The sequence below is a fragment of the Mobula birostris genome, chromosome 11 (assembly GCF_030028105.1).
Source record: "Mobula birostris isolate sMobBir1 chromosome 11, sMobBir1.hap1, whole genome shotgun sequence".
Taxonomy (NCBI): Eukaryota; Metazoa; Chordata; class Chondrichthyes; order Myliobatiformes; family Myliobatidae; genus Mobula; species Mobula birostris.
The window spans coordinates 116618130-116634050 of record NC_092380.1 but is presented as its reverse complement, the minus strand read 5'-3'; the positions used below and the strand labels follow the sequence as shown (position 1 = coordinate 116634050).

The window sequence follows — 15921 nt, the reverse complement described above, 5'->3', positions numbered from 1 at the left end:
CAGGAGGGGGAGGGATGGAGCCAAGAGCTGGACAGGTGATAGGCAAAAGGGATACGAGAGGATCATGGGACAGGAGGTCCGGGAAGAAAGACAAGGGAGGGGGGGGACCCAGAGGATGGGCAAGGGGTATATTCAGAGGGACAGAGGGAGAAAAAGGAGAGTGAGAGAAAGAATGTGTGTATAAAAATAAGTAACAGATGGGGTACGAGGGGGAGGTGGGGCATTAGCAGAAGTTAGAGAAGTCGATGTTCATGCCATCAGGTTGGAGGCTACCCAGACGGAATATAAGGTGTTGTTCCTCCAACCTGAGTGTAGCTTCATCTTTACAGTAGAGGAGGCCGTGGATAGACATGTCAGAATGGGAATGGGATGTGGAATTAAAACATGTGGCTACTGGGAGATCCTGCTTTTTCTGGCGGACAGAGCGTAGGTGTTCAGCAAAACGGTCTCCCAGTCTGCGTCGGGTCTCACCAATATATAAAAGGCCACATCGGGAGCACCGGATGCAGTATATCACCCCAGCCGACTCACAGGTGAAGTGTTGCCTCACCTGGAAGGACTGTTTGGGGCCCTGAATGGTGGAAAGGGAGGAAGTGTAAGGGCATGTTTAGCACTTGTTCCGCTTACATGGATAAGTGCCAGGAGGGAGATCAGTGGGGAGGGATGGGGGGGACGAATGGACAAGGGAGTTGCGTAGGGAGCGATCCCTGTGGAATGCAGAGAGAGGAGGGGTGGGAAAGATGTGCTTAGTGGTGGGATCCCGTTGGAGGTGGCGGAAGTTACGGAGAATAATATGTTGGACCCGGAGGCTGGTGGGGTGGTGGGTGAGGACCAGGGGAACCCTATTCCTAGTGGGGTGGCGGGAGGATGGAGTGAGAGCAGATGTACGTGAAATGGGGGAGATGTGTTTAAGAGCAGAGTTGATAGTGGAGGAAGGGAAGCCCCTTTCTTTAAAAAAGGAAGACATCTCCCTCGTCCTAGAATGAAAAGCCTCATCCTGAGAGCAGATGCGGCGGAGACGGAGGAATTGCGAGAAGGGGATGGCGTTTTTGCAAGAGACAGGGTGAGAAGAGGAATAGTCCAGATAGCTGTGAGAGTCAGTAGGCTTATAGTAGACATCAGTGGATAAGCTGTCTCCAGAGACAGAGACAGAAAGATCTAGAAAGGGGAGGGAGGTGTCGGAAATGGACCAGGTCAACTTGAGGGCAGGGTGAAAGTTGGAGGCAAAGTTAATAAAGTCAACGAGCTCTGCATGCATGCAGGAAGCAGCGCCAATGCAGTCGTCGATGTAGCGAAGGAAAAGTGGGGGACAGATACCAGAATAGGCACGGAACATAGATTGTTCCACAAAGCCAACAAAAAGGCAAGCATAGCTAGGACCCATACAGGTGCCCACAGCTACACCATCCTCCCCCCACCCCACTAGGAATAGGGTTCCCCTGGTCCTCACCTACCACGCCACCAGCCTCCGGGTCCAACATATTATTCTCCGTAACTTCCGCCACCTCCAACGGGATCCCACCACTAAGCACATCTTTCCCTCCCCGCCTCTCTCTGCATTCTGCAGGGATCGCTCCCTATGCAACTCCCTTGTCCATTCGTCCCCCCCATCCCTCCCCACTGATCTCCCTCCTGGCACTTATCCGTGTAAGCGGAACAAGTGCTACACATGCCCTTACACTTCCTCCCTTACCACCATTCAGGGCCCCAAACAGTCCTTCCAGATGAGGCAACACTTCACCTGTGAGTCGGCTGGGGTGATATACTGCGTCCGGTGCTCCCGATGTGGCCTTTTATATATTGGCGAGACCCGACGCAGACTGGGAGACCGCTTTGCTGAACACCTACGCTCTGTCCGCCAGAGAAAGCAGGATCTCCCAGTAGCCACACGTTTTAATTCCACATCCCATTCCCATTCTGACATGTCTATCCACGGCCTCCTCTACTGTAAAGATGAAGCCACACTCAGGTTGGAGGAACAACACCTTATATTCCGTCTGGGTAGCCTCCAACCTGATAGCATGAACATCGACTTCTCTAACTTCTGCTAATGCCCCACCTCCCCCTTGTACCCCATCTGTTACTTATTTTTATACACACATTCTTCCTCTCACTCTCCTTTTTCTCCCTCTGTCCCTCTGAATATACCTCTTGCCCATCCTCTGGGTCCCCCCCCCCCGCTGTCTTTCTTCCCGGACCTCCTGTCCCATGATCCTCTCGTATCCCTTTTGCCTATCACCTGTCCAGCTCTTGGCTCCATCCCTCCCCTTCCTGTCTTCTCCTATCATTTTGGATCTCCCCCTCCCCCTCCCACTTTCAAATCCCTTACTCACTCTTCCTTCAGTTAGTCCTGACGAAGGGTCTCGGCCTGAAACGTGGACTGCACCTCTTCCTAGAGATGCTGCCTGGCCTGCTGCATTCACCAGCAACTTTTATGTGTGTTGCCAGTTCAAATCTGAAAGTTTTATGAAGGATGACCTGTGTTTAATGCATCATCTGTGCCTATGACTTCAGTCGACGGTTGGGAGATCTGTAATACCACCAAGCAAAGTGACACCACCACTTTCATTTCTAATCTTCACCTGTGTCTTTAAGTAGACGGAATGATATGGAGGGATTTGAATGATGTGTTACTGAGAGAGGGAGGTAGATCATTGAAGGAGAGATGTGGAAGGAAGTAGGTCATTGAGGGATCGATGTGCAGTGAAGTAGGTCATTGAGGGAGGAATGTTGGAAGGAGGGAGGTAAGTCACTGGGGGAGGGATGTGGAGTGAGTTTGGTCAGTGAAGGAGGGATGTTGAGGGAGGTAGATCACTGGGAAGAATGGGCAGGGAGTTAGGTCACTGAGGGAGGGATGTGTAAGTAGGAAGGTCATTGAAGAAAGTATGTAGCAGAAGAGAGGTGTTCACTGTCAGATTAATGGGAAAGGAAGTAGGTCATTGACAGAGGAATGCAGAGGAAGTTAGGTCATTCTGGGAGAGATGCTGAGAGGTAGGTCATTGACAGAGGGATGTGCAGGGAGTTTGGTCATTGAGGTAGGTAGATGGAGGTTGGTCACTGAGGGAGGGATGTGGAGGGAGGTAGTTCACTGAAGTTGGAATGCAGAGGGAAATATGTCATTGAGGAGGGATGTGGAGGGAGGAAGGTCACTGATGGAGGGATGTTGAGAGAGGTAGATGACTATGGGGGATGTAGAGGGAAGTACAGTTGAAGTCAGAAGTTTACATACACCTTAGCCAAATACATTTAAACTCAGTTTTTTACAACTCCTGACATTTAATTCTAGGAAACATTCCATGGCTTAGGTCAATTAGGATCAGTACTTTATTTTAAGAATGTGAAATGTCAGAATAATAGTAGAGCAAATGATTTATTTCAGCTTTTATTTCTTTCATCACTTTCCCAGTGGGTCAGAAGTTTACATACACTTTCTTAGTATTTGGTAGCATTGCCTTTAAATTGTTTAACTTGAGTCAAACTTTTTGGGTTGCCTTCCACAAGCTTCTCTTAGTAAGTTGCTGGAATTTTGTTCCATTCCTCCAGACAGAACTGATGTAACTGAGTCAAGTTTGTAGGTCTCCTTGCTCGCACACGCTTTTTCAGTTCTGCCCACTAATTTTCTATTGGATTGCAGTCAGAAAATGATGTCAAGTCTGGTTCATCCTTAGCAGCAATTTCCAAATGCCTGAAGGTACCGCGTTCATCTGTACAGACAATAGTATGCAAGTATAAACACCATGGGACCACGCAGCCGTCATACCGCTCAGGAAGGAGACGCATTTTGTCTCCTAGAGATGAACGTACTTTGGTGCGAAAAGTGCAAATCAATCCCAGAACAACAGCAAAGGACTTTGTGAAGATGCTGGAGGAAACAGGTAGACAAGTATCTATATCCACAGTAAAACGAGTCCTATATTGACATAACCTGAAAGGCTGCTTAGCAAGGAAGAAGCCACTGCTCCAAAACCGCCATAAGAAAGCCAGACTACAGTTTGCAAGTGCACATGGGGACAAAGATCTTACTTTTTGGAGAAATGTCTTCTGGTCTGATGAAACAAAAATTGAACTGTTTGGCCATAATGACCATCGTTATGTTTGGAGGGAAAAGGGTGAGGCTTGCAAGCCAAAGAGCACCATCCCAACTGTGAAGCATGGGGGTGGCAGCATCATGTTGTGGGGGTGCTTTGCTGCAGGAGGGACTGGTGCACTTCACAAAATAGATGGCATCATGAGGAAGGGAAATTACGTGGATATATTGAAGCAACATCTCAAGACATCAGCCAGGAAGTTAAAGCTCAGTTGCAAATGGGTCTTCCAAATGGACAATGACCCCAAGCACACCTCCAAAGTTGCGGCAAAATTGCTAAGGGACAACAAAGTCAAGGTATTGGAGTGGCCATCACAAAGCCCTGACCTCAATCCGATGGAAAATTTGTGGGCAGAACTAAAAAAGCATGTGCGAGCAAGGAGGCCTACAAACCTGACTCAGTTACACCAGTTCTGTCTGGAGGAAACAAACAAAATTCCAGTAACTTACTGTGAGAAGCTTGTGGAATGCCACCCAAAACATTTGACCCAAGTTAAACAATTTAAAGGCAATGCTACCGAATACTAACAAAGTGTATGTAAACTTCTGACCCACTGGGAAAGTGATGAAATAAATAAAAGCTGAAATAAATCATTCTCTCTACTATTATTCTGACATTTCACATTCTTAAAATAAAGTAGTGATCCTAACTGACCTAAGACAGGGAGTGTTTTCTAGGATTAAATGTCAGGAATTGTAAAAATCTGAATTTAAATATATTTGGCTAAGGTGCATGTAAACTTCTGACTTCAACTGTAGGTCATTTAGGAGGACTGTGGAGGAAAGCAGGTCATTGAGACAGGAATGTGGAGGAGGGTGGTCACTAATGGAGGGATATGGAGGGACGTAGATCACAAAGGGGGGAATATAGAGGGAAGTAGGTCATTGAGGGAGAGATATGGAGGGAGGTGTTTCAGTCAGTGGGGAATGCAAGTGGAGGGCAGTAATTGAAGGAGTGATGTGGAGCGAGATAGGTCATTGAGTGAGAGATGTGGATACAGGAAAGTAATGGAGGGAGAAAGGTCACTAAGGGAGATATGTGGAGGGAGTTAGGTCACTGTGGGAGGAAATTGGATGAAAGGAGGTCACTGAGGGATGTGGAGTGAGAGAAGTCACTGAGGGAGATATGTGGAGGCAGCTCATTGAGGGAGGGTTGTGAATGTAGGTCACTTGGGGAGGGACGTGGAGTGAAGAGGTCACTAAGGGAGGGAGTGAGGTCACTGAGAAGGTCAATGAGGAAGGAATCCTTATAGGACAAAGTCAGCATGGATTTGTGAAGGGAAAATCATGTCTGACGAATCTCATAGAATTTTTTGAGGATGTAACTAGTAGAGTGGATAGGGGAGATCCAGTGGATGTGGTATATTTGGATTTTCAAAAGGCTTTTGACAAGGTCCCACACAGGAGATTAGTGTGCAAACTTAAAGCACACGGTATTGGGGGTAAGGTATTGATATGGATAGAGAATTGGTTGGCAGACAGGAAGCAAAGAGTGGGAATAAACGGGACCTTTTCAGAATGGCAGGCGGTGACTAGTGGGGTACCGCAAGGCTCAGTGCTGGGACCCCAGTTGTTTACAATATATATTAATGACTTGGATGAGGGAATTAAATGCAGCATCTCAAAGTTTGCGGATGACACGAAGCTGGGCGGCAGTGAGGAGGATGCTAAGAGGATGCAGAGTGACTTGGATAGGTTGGGTGAGTGGGCAAATTCATGGCAGATGCAATTTAATGTGGATAAATGTGAAGTTATCCACTTTGGTAGCAAAAATAGGAAAACAGATTATTATCTGAATGGTGGCCGATTAGGAAAAGGGGAGGTGCAACGAGACCTGGGTGTCATTATACACCAGTCATTGAAAGTGGGCATGCAGGTACAGCAGGCGGTGAAAAAGGCGAATGGTATGCTGGCATTTATAGCGAGAGGATTTGAGTACAGGAGCAGGGAGGTACTACTGCAGTTGTACAAGGCCTTGGTGAGACCACACCTGGAGTATTGTGTGCAGTTTTGGTCCCCTAATCTGAGGAAAGACATCCTTGCCATAGAGGGAGTACAAAGAAGGTTCACCAGATTGATTCCTGGGATGGCAGGACTTTCATATGAAGAAAGACTGGGTGAACTGGGCTTGTACTCGTTGGAATTTAGAAGATTGAGGTGGGATCTGATTGAAACGTATAAAATCCTAAAGGGATTGGACAGGCTAGATGCAGGAAGATTGTTCCCGATGTTGGGGAAGTCCAGAACGAGGGGTCACAGTTTGAGGATAAAGGGGAAGCCTTTTAGGACCGAGATTAGGAAAAACTTCACACAGAGAGTGGTGAATCTGTGGAATTCTCTGCCACAGGAAACAGTTGAGGCTAGTTCATTGGCTATATTTAAGAGGGAGTGAGATATGGCCCTTGTGGCTACGGGGATCAGGGGGTATGGAGGGACGGCTGGTGCAGGGTTCTGAGTTGGATGATCAGCCATGATCATAATAAATGGCGGTGCAGGCTCGACGGGCCGAATGGCCTTCTCCTGCACCTATTTTCTATGTTTCTATGAATATTGATGGAGGGCAGTTCTTGAGGGAGGAATGTGGAGGGAGGGAGGTCAGTGAGGGAGGTATGTAGAAGAAGGTAGGTTATTGAGAGAGAAATGTAGAAGGCGGTAATCATTGAGGGGGAGGTGGGGGATTTAGGTCATTGAGGAAGGGATGTGAAGGCGGTGTGTCATTGAGGGGGAGATGTGGAGCATTTAGGTCAGTGAGGGAGAGATGTGGAGAGTGGTAGGTCATTGAGGGTGATATGTGGAGGGCGGTGGGTCATTGAGGAAGGGATGTGACAGAAGGTAGGTTATTGAGGAAGGGATGTAAAGGAAGGTAGGTCATTGAGGGAGAAATGTGGAGGGAGGTAGGTCATTGAGGGGGAGATGTGGAGAATTTAGGTCACTGAGGGAGAGATGTGGAGTGAGGGAAGTCATTGAGGATGATATGTGGAGGGCAGTAGGTCATAGAGGCAGGGATGTGAAAGAAGGTAGGTCATTAAGGGATTGATGTGGAGGGAGGTAGGTCATTGAGGGACAGATGTGGAGGGTGGTAGGTCATTGAGGCAAAGTTGTGGAGGGAGGTAGGTCATTGAGGGGGAGATGTGGAGGATTTAGGTCATTGAGGGGGAGATGTGGAGTGAGGGCGGTCATTGAGGGTGATATGTGGAGAGTGGTAGGTCACTAAGGGAGGGATGTGAAGGAAGGTAGGTCATTAAGGGATTGATGTAGAGGGAGGTAGGTCATTGACAGAGGAGTGTCAGTGAGGGAGAGATGTGGAGAGTGGTAGGTCATTGAGGCAGAGATGGGGAGGGAGGTAGGTCATTGACAGGGAGATGTGGAAGGCGTGTCACTGGGGAAGTTAAGGGCTGTGGGTGAGCATCTGGGGGACAGTGACCACCGCTCCCTGGCCTTTAGCATTACCATGGAAAAGGATAGAATCAGAGAGGACAGGAAAGTTTTTAATTGAGGAAGGGCAAATTATGAGGCTATAAGGCTAGAATTTGCGGGTGTGAATTGGGATGACGTTTTTGCAGGCATATGTACTGTGGACATGTGGTCGATGTTTAGAGATCTCTTGCGGGATGTTAGGGATAAATTTGTCCCGGTGAGGAAGATAAAGAATGTAGGGTGAAGGAACCATGGGTGACTTGTGAGGTGGAAATCTAGTCAGGTGGAAGAAGGCAGCATACATGAGGTTTAGGAAGCAAGGATCAGATGGGTCTATTGAGGAATATAGGGAAGCAAGGAAGGAGCTTAAGAAGAGGCTGAGGAGAGCAAGAAGGGGGCATGAGAGGGCCTTGGCGAGTAGAGTAAAGGAAAACCCCAAGGCATTCTTCAATTATGTGAAGAAAAAAAGGATGACAGGAGTGAAGGTAGGACCTATTAGAGATAAAGGTGGGAAGATGTGCCTGGAGGCTGTGGAAGTGAGCGAGGTCCTCAATGAATACTTCTCTTCAGTATTCACCAATGAGAGGAAACTTGATGATGGTGAGGACAATATGAGTGAGGTTGATGTTCTGGAGCATGTTGATATTAAGGGAGAGGAGGTGTTGGAATTGTTAAAATACATTAGGACGGATAAGTCCTCGGGGCCTGACGGAATATTCCCCAGGCTGCTCCACAAGGCGAGGGAAGAGATTACTGAGCCTCTAGCTAGGATCTTTATGTCCTCGTTATCCACGGGAATGGTACCGGAGGATTGGAGGGAGGCGAATGTTGTCCCCTTGTTCAAAAAAGGTAGTAGGAATAGTCTGGGTAATTATAGACCGGTGAGCCTTACATCTGTGGTGGGAAAGTTGTTGGAAAAGATTCTTAGAGATAGGATCTCTGGGCATTTAGAGAATCATGGTCTGATCAGGGACAGTCAACATGGCTTTGTGAAGGGCAGATCATGTCTAACAAGCCTGATAGAGTTCTTTGAGGAAGTGACCAGTCATATAGATGAGGGTAGTGCAGTGGATGTGATCTACATGGATTTTAGTAAGGCATTTGACAAGGTTCCACACGGTAGGCTTATTCAGAAAGTCAGAAGGCATGGGATCCAGGGAAGTTTGGCCAGGTGGATTCAGAATTGGCTTGCCTGCAGAAGGCAGAGGGTGGTAGTGGAGGGAGTACATTCAGATTGGAGGATTGTGACTAGTGGTGTCCCACAAGGATCTGTTCTGGGACCTCTACTTTTCGTGATTTTTATTAACGACCTGGATGTGGGGGTAGAAGGATGGGTTGGCAAGTTTGCAGACGACACAAAGGTTGGTGGTGGTGTAGATAGTGTAGAGGATTGTCGAAGGTTGCAGAAAGACATTGATAGGATGCAGAAGTGGGCTGAGAAGTGGTAGATGGAGTTCAACCCAGAGAAGTGTGAGGTGGTACACTTTGGAAGGACAAACTCCAAGGCAGAGTACAAAGTAAATGGCAGGATACGTGGTAGTGTGGAGAAACAGAGGGATCTGGGGGTACATGTCCACAGATCCCTGAAAGTTGCCTCACAGGTAGATAGGGTAGTTAAGAAAGCTTATGGGGTGCTAGCTTTCATAAGTCGAGGGATAGAGTTTAAGAGTCGCGATGTAATGATGCAGCTCTATAAAACTCTGGTTAGGCCACACTTGGAGTACTGTGTCCAGTTCTGGTCGCCTCACTATGGGAAGGATGTGGAAGCATTGGAAAGGGTACAGAGGAGACTTACCAGGATGCTGCCTGGTTTAGAGAGTATGCATTATGATCAGAGATTAAGGGAGTTAAGGCTTTACTCTTTGGAGAGGAGGCTGAGAGGAGACATGATAGAGGTGTACAAGATAATAAGAGGAATAGATAGAGTGGATAGCCAGTGCCTCTTCCCCAGGGCACCACTGCTCAATACAAGAGGACACGGCTTTAAGGTAAGGGGTGGGAAGTTCAAGGGGGATATTAGAGGAAGATTTTTTTACTCAGAGAGTGGTTGGTGCGTGGAATGCACTGCCTGAGTCAGTGGTGGAGGCAGATACACTAGTGAAGCTTAAGAGACTACTAGACAGGTATATGGAGGAATTTAAGGTGGGGGGTTATATGGGAGGCAGGGTTTGAGGGTCAGCACAACATTGTGGGCAGAAGGGCCTGTACTGTGCTGCACTGTACTGTTCTATGTTCTATGTTCTCAATGGAAGAGGAAGGTGACCAGGATCCCCTGACGTGACATCTTGGTTACAATCTCACTGAGTGGTGATGAGTCAAGTGCCTGGACTTAGTTTTCTTTCCAGTTTCTGTCCACCCTGGTGTTCAGTGAGGGGACAAAGGCACCTCACAACCATCCACCCCTACTCTGGGTCAGACTCAGTCTGCATCTCGTGTCTCAGTGAGGACTGTGGGGGGGGGGGGGGAAGGGGGTGGTTGTACTTTTTTTTTACGAAACCACAAAAGTGTATTTGTACAAAATACAAACATCTAGTATTTGCAATACAGTGAGCAAATTCAAATCAAAATATGATCATTGCTGTCTTTTGAACAGTCTGGGGGATCTCTGACTGTACCCCTGGAAGAGGGGAAGGCAGTTGGCCCGGGCATTTCTGTGTGCCAGGGTGGTGAGCTAGTTACCAGCTGACACTCAGATTAGACCCCAACTCCCAACGGAGCAGCACTGTCCACAGTCTCACGCAGTGAACAGCTTCAGTGTTTCTAGTTACAGTGGGCTGCATTCTGACACGACACCTGTCTGGACCCTATGTGTGAACCTCTGAACAGTGTTGGGTGAGGCTCCACCACTGTGTCTGGTTACAGGAATGTGTTCCTTTCTCTTGCAGAGTGAGCCAGGGCTGTGTGTCTTCATACCGGGAGATCCAGAGAGGCAGCACATGGCACAGTGCGATCGGTATGGGGCCATCCCGTACCACATCAACGTGGTTGACCACGTGGTGAGAACATTGGCCAAGCTCTCCATGCACTCAGCTTTTGACATTGATTCCAGGTGGAGGTGGTTTGGTAGGAAGGGGGAGGTAGAGCAGGACGGAGAGTTTTGGGGGGCAGATGAAAGGCTCCCACCAAAACCATGGACAGCAGTAGGAAGGAAATAGGGAGACTGCAGAGGTGCAGATCCCTGAAGGATCAGAGACAGGAACAAGAGTCCGAAAGTGCATGGGGGTGGGGGAGGAAAATCAGGGCAGAGATCTGGAAAATGAGGTGAGGTGCAGAGAGGGTGGGGAGAGTGAGAGATAGGGTAGGGAGGGAAGATTGGTGGAGGGGCTGGTAGTGTTGAGAAAACTGATAGGCTGCAGAAGGACAAACAGATTAGGAGAATGGGCAAGAATGTGGCAAATGTAATACAATGTCGGAAAATGCATGATCATACACTTTGGTAGTAGAAATAAATGTGCAGCCTATTTTCTAAATAGGGAGGAAATCCAAAAGTCTGAGATGCAAATGAACTTGGGAGTCCTTGTGCAGTACAGCCTAAAGATTAACTTACAGGTAGAGTCTCTGATGAGGAAGGCAAAAGCAACGTTAGAATTCATTTCAAGAGGTCTAGAATACAAGGGGAAGAATGTGATGCTGAGGCTTTATAAGGTACTGGTGAGGCCTCACCTTGAGTATTGTGAACAGCTTTGGGCTCTTCATCTAAGAAAAGATGTGCTGGCATTGGAGAGGGTTCAGTGGAGGTTCACAAGGATGAATCTAGGAATGAAAGGGTTATCATACAAGGAACATTTGTTAGTTCTGGGTCTAAACTTGCTGCACTTCAGAAGGATGAGGGGGGATCTCATTGAACCCTTTCGAATGTTGAAAGGCCCAGGCAGAGTAGTTGTGGAATGGATGTTTCTCATTGTGGGGGAGTCTAGGACAAGAAAGCACAGCTTCAGTATAGAGGGGTGTCCATTTAAAACAAGCTGCGGAGAAATTTATTTAGCCAGAGGATGGTGAATTTGTGGAATTTGTTACCACAGGCAGCTGTGGAGGCCAAGTCATTGGGTGTATTTAAAGTGTACTGATAAGTTTTTGATTGGACATGGCATCAAAGATTACAGGGAGAAGCCTGGGGAGTAGGGCTCAGGAGGAGAGAAAAAAAGAATCCGCCATGATTGAATGGCAGAGCAGAATCGAGGGGCCAAATGGAATAATTCAGCTCCTATGTCTTATGGTCTTATCAGATGGGAGAGTGACGTGTAGAGAGTGTGGAGAGCACAGCCCAGTGGGTAGAGATGGTGGGAAGCACTGGGGAGCAGACAGTGATCGGTAGAGAGGGTGGGGAGGAGAGAGTGAGGGGGAGAAAGGGTATGAGGAGTGTCTGAGGGATAGATAGGGTGTGGAGAGGTGGGGAGGGGAGAGCGAGGGATCAAGAGGGTGGGGAGGGATAGAGACTGGTGAGGGGAGAGAGGGATCAAGAGGGTGGGGAAGGGAGAGTGAGGGATCGAGAGGTTGGGGAGGGGAGAGTGAGGGATCGAGAGGGTGGGGAGGGGAGAATGAGGGATCAAGGCTGTGATGAGGGGAGAGTGACGGATCAAGAGGGTGGGGGAGGGAGAGTGAGGGGAAGGCATAGGTGGAAAGGGGAATGTAACAGGTAGGGTGAAGAGACGTCCGGTGAGAAGAGCGAGGGATCGAGGGGGTGGGGAGGGGAGAGTGAGGGATCGAGAGGGTGGGGAGGGGAGAGTGAGGGATCGAGAGGGTGGTGAGGAGAGAGTGAGGGATCGAGAGGATGGAGAGGGAGGGTGAAACGTAGAGAGTGTGGGAGGGGAGAGTAAGGAGTCATGGGAGGGGAGAGGGGGATAGAGGGAGGTGAGGGGAGAGTGAGGTAGAGAAGGTGAGAGGGGAGAATGAGGGGATAGGGTGGGGAAGGGAGAGTGAGGGATCGAGTGTGTGGAGACGAGAGTGAGGGATCGAGAGGTGGGGAGGGGAGAGTGAGAAGGAGAAAGAGTGGGGGGACTGAACGTAGAGAGACTGAGGGGAAGAATGGGAGGAAAGAGGAAAGTGATGGGTAGAGAGGGTGGGGAGAGGAGGGTGCAGAATAGACAGGGTGGGGTGGGAGAGTGAGAGGTAGAGAGGTTGAGGAGGGGAGTGTGAGGGGTAGAGAGGGTTTGGGAGAGGTGAGGAGGGGAGTGTGAGGGGTAGAGAGGGTTTGGGAGAGGTAAGGAGGGGAGTGTGAGGGGTAGAGAGGGTGGAGAGATGTTGGGATGGGAGAGTAAGGGGTACAAAGGGTGCAGAGATATGGGGAGGGGAGAGTCAGGGGCTGAGAATGCCTGGAGAGACGAGGAAGGGAGAGTCAGATGGAGAGTGTCTGAAGAGACGAGGAAGGAAGAATCAGGGACAGGAAGGAGAGAGTCAGGGATGGAGATCGCCTGGAGAGACGGGGAGGGTAGTGTGAGTAGAGAGTGTGGGAGTGGGGAGGGGTGAGTGAGTGGTGGAGTTGGTGGGAAGGGGCGAGGGCAGAGATGGTGTATGGAGTGGAGAGTGAGAGGTGTAGAGAGTGGGAGATGTTGATAGGGGAGAGTGATGGGTACAGAGGGTGGATGGAGAGAGTGTGGGGACGGGAGAATGAGGTACAGAGGGTGTGGAGAGGAGCGTGAGAGGCAGAGAGGGTGACAAAGGCAGAGTGAGTGGTAGTGAGAGCAAGGGATCGAGAGGGTGGGAAGGGGAGCCCGAGGGGTTGAGAGGATGTGGAGGGGTGTCTGAGGGGTTGAGAGATTTAAGAATGGTGGGAAGGGGGTGTGAGGGCTTGAAAGGGTGAGGAGGGGAGTGTGAGGGGTAGAGAGAGTTTGAGAGAGGTGAGGAGGGGAGTGTGAGGGGTAGAGAGGGTTTGGGAGAGGTGAGGAGGGGAGTGAGGGGTAGAGAGGGCTGGAGAGGTGTGGAGGGGTGGAGAGGGTTTGGGAGAGGTGAGGAGGGGAGTATGAGGGGTAGAGAGGGTTTGAGAGAGGTGAGGAGGGGAGTGTGAGGGGTAGAGAGGGTTTGAGATGTGAGGAGGGGAGTGTGAGGGGTAGAGAGGGTTTGGGAGAGGTGAGGGGTAGAGAGGGTTTGAGAGGATTTGAGAGAGGTGAGGAGGGGAGTGTGAGGGTTAGAGGGTTTGAGATGTGAGGAGGGGAGTGTGAGGGGTAGAGAGGGTTTGAAATGTGAGGAGGGGAGTGTGAGGGGTAGAGAGGGTTTGGGAGAGGTGAGGGAAGTGTGGGGTAAAGATGGGCAGTGGTAGGGTGGGGAGGGTTGATTGAGGAATAAGAGGTTGGAGAGGCAGTCGGGAGATAGGGTGATGTGAAGGGAATAAAGCTAGGGCAGAGGGATGGGAAGTGAGGGGTGTCGAACAAGGTGGGAAAAGGTGGACTTGCAGGATGTGTGAGAGGCAAGGGTGAGGGAATTTTGGAGGATGATGGCAGAGGGCTGTTGATATAGCACTGGGGAGAGACAGAGTGCAAAGACAATGCCTATTGTTTTATTCCAGCCTTTAACTTTTGCAAAATGAATTTTTTTTTGCAGAACCTGGTGGCGAAAGAGCTGGGAGTCAAACTGCTGCCAACTGACCACACGATCGATCCCTAGTCACAGTTAGTGCTGAGACTGACTGCAAATGCTGAGGAGCTGAGGAAGGCCAAAGGGGCCTCTTTGCCTTTGATTGTGTGGTGATAATTCCTGCATTTGCTGCAAGATGTTTTCAGTTAATTCAAATCTGACCTCGGCTCTTGCCCAGGCAGAAGCTTCACTCGGTGCGGGGGTAGCGGGAGGGAGCAAGTTCACAGGGTAAGCAGATGTTTGGGGGTTCACTGCTGATGTAGTCCTCATGCAGTTGTTTGTGTTGTGTGTTGTGCTTTAGAATAGCAGAGAATGCCCTGTCTGCTCAATAAAAGTTGCTGCTTTTAACCGCTACTCATTTGATCTGCTGGCTGAGAGAGACTCTGTGGCTCTGCATGGGCCACAATACATATTGACCCTTCACACTAATGAAGGAACCCCACACCGGGGAGTGGTGAACCAAGGGAGTGTCACACTGTTGGAGGAGCTGAACTGAGAGAGGCTCACACTGTGGGAGCTCTCTCTCCTAAAGTTGGAATTTGCGGCAAAACTTGCCAAATAACGGGTTTGGAGTCCACCAGAAGACTTGGGTGTTTGGAATATCACCTCGTCAGCGGACTGAAACAGTTCCTTTGTCTGGGAGGATTTGTTTCAGTGAAGTTGTTTGGTCCGTGTTTCTCAGCGCTGAGCGGTGAATACGGCTAGCAGTTTGCCAAAATTCAAGTCTGACTTGGCCAGGAGCAGGGACAGATTTATTCCAATTGTAACAATGGAAACTCCCTCCCACTGAGTGCCTAGCCCAGAGCAGCGAGGTGAAGAGCGGATCAGCTGGAGAAAACTTACATCTCTTCGCAACGTCTGCACAGACAGTGCTGAGGTTTCTTCTAACATCGCACAAATTTCCTTGCCTGTCCACTCCTTCTCCCCTCACATCCCATCCAGTTTCATCTCTGAACTATTTCTCTTTGACTGTTTGCTGGTGTAGACTGTTTGACTGTTCCCGCGCACCCCCACCCCCCCTGTTTGAACTCGTCAATTTGAGCTGCGCCATGGCCTGGTGCAGTTCCACGATGGCGTGGCCTAAGTCCTATGCACAAACTGCTGGCTCGGGAGCAGCAGCTCACGAAGTGAACCAAATGTTCAAGTTACTGTGCTGTGCTTACTTTAGTCGGTAGGAATGCAAACAGAAAGGCCATGGCGGAGACAGTTGGCGGCTGTGAGGGCTTTGTTGCAGTAGCGGTTTTGAACGGGAAAACTCTGTTTTATCTGAAGCCACTGTGTATTTGGCCCTGAGTCGGGGGTTAAAGGTGAGGGGGGTTTTTATGCAGGTAGAACCGGTGCTGGGCCCCATGCATATGGAAATACTCTCTGACGTCCACCTCCATCTCCCTGACAAGGGCCTGTTCCCCTATCTGCGCTCCATCAGCGAGGTGCATTTGAAGATGACCCCGATACGGTACGGAGCGCCTCTGTGGCGTTATGACCACCTATTCTCATTCCAGCACCGTCTACTGATAAAAAACTGGAGTGGGCTGGGGATGCCCGGGGCGGCATCAGGTTTATTTTCAGAGGTAATATTATACCATCCCATGGCTGCATTATAGAAAACATAGAAAATCTACAGCGCAATGCAGGCCCTTCGGCCCACAGAGTTGTGCGCAACATGTCCCAACCTGAGAAATTACCAGGCTTACCTATAGCCCTCTATTTTACTAAGCCCCCCTGTACCTATCTAAAAGTCTCTAAAAAGACCCTATCGTATCCGCCTCCACCACCGCTGCCAGCAGCCCATTCCACACACTCACCACTCTCTGAGTAAAAAACTTACCCCAACATCTCCTCTGTAC

The 15921-nt window shown here is 49.4% G+C and overlaps 1 protein-coding gene across 1 annotated transcript in view; it reads left to right on the top strand.

Moving 5' to 3' along the window:
• Positions 1-14176, top strand: part of LOC140205584 (uncharacterized oxidoreductase YjmC-like) — a 131473-nt gene extending 117297 nt beyond the window's left edge. The window contains 2 exon segments of the mRNA XM_072273226.1: positions 10390-10500; positions 14042-14176. Of these exon segments, the coding sequence (XP_072129327.1) occupies positions 10390-10500; positions 14042-14104 (174 nt within the window). The 3' untranslated portion in view covers positions 14105-14176.
• The last annotated feature ends 1745 nt before the right edge of the window (positions 14177-15921 follow it).